This window comes from Oncorhynchus mykiss, chromosome 12 (genome assembly GCF_013265735.2).
Source record: "Oncorhynchus mykiss isolate Arlee chromosome 12, USDA_OmykA_1.1, whole genome shotgun sequence".
NCBI classification, from domain to species: Eukaryota; Metazoa; Chordata; class Actinopteri; order Salmoniformes; family Salmonidae; genus Oncorhynchus; species Oncorhynchus mykiss.
This window is the reverse complement of record NC_048576.1, coordinates 60,004,827-60,010,826: the sequence shown is the minus strand read 5'-3', so window position 1 is coordinate 60,010,826 and position 6,000 is coordinate 60,004,827. Positions and strand designations below refer to the sequence as shown.

General features: G+C 40.6%; 1 protein-coding gene across 3 annotated transcripts in view; it reads right to left on the bottom strand.

Annotated features, from left to right (window-relative positions):
* Positions 1–957: 957 nt before the first annotated feature.
* The window catches only part of parp14rs1 (poly(ADP-ribose) polymerase family member 14-related sequence 1), a 29,124-nt gene continuing 24,081 nt past the window's right edge, over positions 958–6,000 (bottom strand). For all 3 annotated transcript variants that reach the window (XM_021624357.2, XM_021624359.2, XM_021624358.2), the window contains 2 exons: positions 3,446–3,620; positions 958–1,956 (listed from right to left, as the gene is read on the bottom strand). In XM_021624357.2, coding sequence (XP_021480032.1) covers positions 1,673–1,956; positions 3,446–3,620 — 459 coding nt within the window. In that variant the 3' untranslated portion in view covers positions 958–1,672. The remainder of the gene's footprint in view (positions 1,957–3,445; positions 3,621–6,000) is intronic.

The following is a 6,000-nucleotide window of genomic DNA, read 5'->3' as shown; positions in this document are numbered from 1 at the left end:
AGTACTCTCTCAGAACTTGATGAAACCTTCACTCTTGCGCAGACATTTAGAAACAAACATCACTGCTCTAGAGGAGATCTGCATGGAGGAATGGGCCAAAATACCAGCAACAGTGTGTGAAAACCTTGTGAAGACTTACAGAAAACGTTTGACCTCTGTCATTGCCAACAAAGGGTATATAACAAAGTATTGAGATAAACTTTTGTTATTGACCAAATACTTATTTTCCACCATAATTTGCAAATAAATTCATTAAAAATCCTACAATGTGATTTTCTGGATTTATTTTCTAATTTTGTCTGTCATAGTTGAAGTGTACCTATGATGAAAATTACAGGCCTCTCTCATCTTTTTAAGTGGGAGAACTTGCACAATTGGTGGCTGACTAAATACTTTTTTGCCCCACTGTATATGGTGAGCTACCAAGTGGCTAGGACAGGCAAGCCCCATTCTATTGTGGAGGACTTAATTCTTCCTGCTGCCACGGATATGGCTGGGACAATGTTGGGGGAAAGGCCCAAAAAACTATACAGACAATGCCTTCATCAAACTACACTGTTTCACAACGCATCAGTGACATGGCAGGTGATGTTTTGAAACAAGTTTGTGAATTCTATGCATTACAGCAGTTACTCCTAGACGTTTCCACTTCACACTAACAGCACTGACTTGTTGGAAAGGTGGCATCCTATGACGGTGCCACGTTGAAAGTCACTGAGCTCTTCAGTAAGGCAATTCTACTGCCAATGTTTCTCTGGAGATTGCGTAGTTGTGTGCTCGATTTTATACACCTGTCAGCAACGGGTGTAGCTGAAATAGCTGAATCCACTAATTTGAAGGGGTGTCCACATACTTTTGTGTATATATAGTGTATCTTGGCAAAGGAGAAATGCTCACTAACAGGGATGTAAAGAAATTTGTGCACAGCATTTGAAAGAAATAAGCTTCTTGTGCATATGGGAAATGTCAGATTTTGTTTTATTTCAGCTCATGAAACACTTACATGTAGCGTTTACATTTCTGTGCAGTGTGTGTATATATATATATATACATATACACACACACACACACATTTGTCAATCTGATAGCTGGAAAATGTATTCATTATTTTTACTTTCCTCCGCACAAGCAAATGATTGAAAGGCCATTTCATAAACACACACATCCACTTGCTATCACGTTTGGTGTCACATGATTTCTCAGCACAGGTCAGGGACTTTCGTAGAGCCTTATTCTCTATCCATTTACTCACGTCATATGTGCTTATCAGACATTGACCATAGTTTACAATCAACTTGGCAACACTGAACTACAATCCAAAACAAGCCATGCAGAGTACTTTGTCTTTTTTCAGTTGTTCTTCCAATGAGACAGTGAACAAGGATGTACATTCACAGGAAGTGCCCCAACCCCTAAGTACAACCTGTACAAAGCACAGTGGCCATTGAGATTGTAAAAAAAAGGACATATCAATTGTAGATTATAAAATTACAGTCCTTTAGCAAACTTATACAACCAACCTGTAATAGTTACACTTTTTCATGCAAAAGTAACAATCATTTTCAGTTTTTCAAGAAACATTATAAATGACAATTTATAAAGCAATTTATAAAAACTTTACACAGCAGATAAAAAGAACGAGTGTTCATTGCATTGCTTTTATCTCTGTGGTCTAGCGGAAAGTGATCAAGTACTCAGGATATGCCTGAATGTCGTTGAATACAACGAACATGGATGGCCCTAATGGGTTGTCTGTCACGCTGTCGTAGAGTTGAGCAGATGTTGTGTTTTTAGCTGGAGGCACTATCATCCCCTGTCGTCCTGTTGTGAAATCTCCAGTCAGAACTCGGCAGAGAAAAATATACTTCTGTCCTTGTGGATCTGGTCTCGAGTATGTGTTACTGGCAGAATAGCTGGCAGAAACGGCAAAATATGTGCCATTTCCATACATTGCAGCTGAAAAAAATATAGTTTAGATTTTAGACTATTGCAGAGACAAGACAGAGTTTATGAGAATGACAATGTTTACATGTGGCTTTTACCAATGACCATAGGAGTAGGCAAGACATCACAAACAGATCTGCGACCAGGCTACTTGTTCATGGGTATGTATTAGGGGTGTGCCGAGCACTCAAACGAAACAAGTATTGTAAAATATGAGGAATTTTCCTGATACGATTATGATATGCTTCAAAATTATTTCTCTCCCAATTTCAATTACGATCTTGTCTCATCGCTGCAACACCCCAACGGGCTCGGGAGAGGCGAAGGTCGAGTCATGCATCCTCTGAAACATGACCCGCCAAACCACGCTCCTTAATAACCGCCTTCTTATCCCGGAAGCACCAATGTGTTGGAGGAAACACTGTTCAACTGACGGCTGAAGTCAGCCTACACCACAAGGAGTGGCTAGAAGCCCGGCCCACCACAAGGAATGGCTAGATCGCGATGAGCCATGTAAAGCCCACCCGGACAAAACTCTCCCTTAACCCAGAGACGGCGCTGGGCCAATTAGCCTAGTGGTTAGAGCGTTGGACTAGTAACCGAAAGGTTGCAAGTTTAAATCCCCCAGCTGACAAGGTACAAATCTGTCGTTCTGCCCCTGAACAGGCAGTTAACCCACTGTTCCTAGGCCGTCATTGAAAATAAGAATTTGTTCTTAACTGACTTGCCTAGTAAAATAAAGGTATTAAAAAAAATAATAATAATACAATTGTGCGCCGCCCTATAGGACTCCCGATCATGGCCATTTGTGACACAGCCTGGGATTGAACCCAGGTCTGTAGTGACACCTGCGATGAAATGCCTTAGACCGTTGCGCCACTGGGTAGGCCCTATGATCCCTATATTTTTTGTAATCCATGATCAGAATAAAATTCATTTTCAACTGCCAGCATGCAACTCTCATGTCACTCAACCAAGTGAGAGGTACTAAATAACTCAACCCGCTAGTTCTGCTGTCTGTAAAGACATTTAGGTTGATCCTAGTGACACAATTGGATAGAGTGCAGCTGTAATTCGGTCTACTCACTTCATATAATAATGTCAACAGTCACTTTTCGCATGTTTTGCCCCATTTATATTGCTACTGCCTGCTGCTACTATGGTCAATCAAATGGCGAGGATGTTTGCTAGCAAACTATCACTGTGCATGATATTTAACAAGTGGAGCGAGGGTAGGAAAAAAAGAGACTGCTGATGTGCGCTCAGAATGCCTGCTGCAAGTTAAGAACACACACACGTCCGCTGCTTCTGATCTGCAGCTTTCCTGGTCTATAAAAGCACAGGTACATTAAAAGGTATCTTGCCAAACTCTATTTAGGCAATTTAAAACACTTCAATTTTTTCAACCACGAATGTCATCTGATCTGACTATCTACTGTCAATTTAAAGATACGAATACGAGTATGGTCAGATCGGCACAAGCCCAGTATGTGTATCTTACCATTTTTCCCAGCATAGCTCCGATTGAAGCCATGGTGGTTGATGTGATTGATGGTTGTGTGGCACATTCCATGGAAGAGCCTCTTCTCGTTGTTCTTATGACCGTTCCGGAGCTCCATTTCATCCTTCTTGATCTGGAGGTTCCTCCACAGGCTTGGGTTCTGGATCCTCTCAATCTGAAATAAATCAGGGAAGAATAATTATTAATCTGCCATTAATAGACTCTAAAATGTGTCCTTCGTACATTCCATAAACCTTAGTTTTTAGATGATTCTTTGCCATTGTGGGCTAAAATATATACAGTGCCTTGCGAAAGTATTCGGCCCCCTTGAACTTTGCGACCTTTTGCCACATTTCAGGCTTCAAACATTAAGATATAAAACATATATATTTATATATATACATATATATATGTATTTTTTTGTGAAGAATCAACAACAAGTGGGACACAATCATGAAGTGGAACGACATTTATTGGATATTTCAAACTTTTTTAACAAATCAAAAACTGAAAAATTGGGCGTGCAAAATTATTCAGCCCCCTTAAGTTAATACTTTGTAGCGCCACCTTTTGCTGCGATTACAGCTGTAAGTTGCTTGGGGTATGTCTCTGTCAGTTTTGCACATTGAGAGACTGACATTTTTTCCCATTCCTCCTTGCAAAACAGCTCGAGCTCAGTGAGGTTGGATGGAGAGCATTTGTGAACAGCAGTTTTCAGTTCTTTCCACAGATTCTCGATTGGATTCAGGTCTGAACTTTGACTTGGCCATTCTAACACCTGGATATGTTTATTTTTGAACCATTCCATTGTAGATTTTGCTTTATGTTTTGGATCATTGTCTTGTTGGAAGACAAATCTCCGTCCCAGTCTCAGGTCTTTTGCAGACTCCATCAGGTTTTCTTCCAGAATGGTCCTGTATTTGGCTCCATGCATCTTCCCATCAATTTTAACCATCTTCCCTGTCCCTGCTGAAGAAAAGCAGGCCCAAACCATGATGCTGCCACCACCATGTTTGACAGTGGGGATGGTGTGTTCAGGGTGATGAGCTGTGTTGCTTTTACGCCAAACATAACGTTTTGCATTGTTGCCAAAAAGTTACATTTTGGTTTCATCTGACCAGAGCACCTTCTTCCACATGTTTGGTGTGTCTCCCAGGTGGCTTGTGGCAAACTTTAAACGACACTTTTTTATGGATATCTTTAAGAAATGGCTTTCTTCTTGCCACTCTTCCATAAAGGCCAGATTTGTGCAATATACGACTGATTGTTGTCCTATGGACAGAGTCTCCCACCTCAGCTGTAGATCTCTGCAGTTCATCCAGAGTGATCATGGGCCTCTTGGCTGCATCTCTGATCAGTCTTCTCCTTGTATGAGCTGAAAGTTTAGAGGGACGGCCAGGTCTTGGTAGATTTGCAGTGGTCTGATACTCCTTCCATTTCAATATTATCGCTTGCACAGTGCTCCTTGGGATGTTTAAAGCTTGGGAAATCTTTTTGTATGCAAATCTGGCTTTAAACTTCTTCACAACAGTATCTCGGACCTGCCTGGTGTGTTCCTTGTTCTTCATGATGCTCTCTGCGCTTTTAACGGACCTCTGAGACTATCACAGTGCAGGTGCATTTATACGGAGACTTGATTACACACAGGTGGATTGTATTTATCATCATTAGTCATTTAGGTCAACATTGGATCATTCAGAGATCCTCACTGAACTTCTGGAGAGAGTTTGCTGCACTGAAAGTAAAGGGGCTGAATAATTTTGCACGCCCAATTTTTCAGTTTTTGATTTGTTAAAAAAGTTTGAAATATCCAATAAATGTCGTTCCACTTCATGATTGTGTCCCACTTGTTGTTGATTCTTCACAAAAAAATACAGTTTTATATCTTTATGTTTGAAGCCTGAAATGTGGCAAAAGGTCGCAAAGTTCAAGGGGGCCGAATACTTTCGCAAGGCACCGTATATTTTTTAAATAGCTGGCTACCAGGAAGACTAGCAGTACTGTTTGGTGCTTTATTCATTTATTATCCAAGTGCCTAACCAAATACTAACAATCAAAGTCTATAATAAACAAACCATTTCATATGGCAGATGAAGGATGTGACAAATCTAAAACAATTCTTAAATTGCAATTTCTTCTCATTTAAATGTTTTTTTAAAATCATAAAATGACGTGAATGAACAATTCAGATATGGTCCTGTGTATAACCGCTACTAGGGGGTAATGCTCTTCAATCTACCGCAGTATTGGCCTCTACCAGACAGTACTCCTTACTCCTGTCCCTCACCCACAATGGTATTAATGCCATTTTAGGGTCTCTGTTGTGTGCCTCTCCTCCATGTTCTCAGTTGTCAGTACATTAGACGTCATGTCCCACGTCTCATCAATGTGATAACTCGTTATAGTGATGTATGACAGCATGTTCATAGACGTTCAACAATCTGTTAACGCCACAGATGGTGATTGAAAGCTCACGATTTGTTCTTGCAGAGCATTCATTGTACAATTTTTTCATCAGGGCCGTCAAGGTTTTTCGACATGGCATCTTGTAGCCT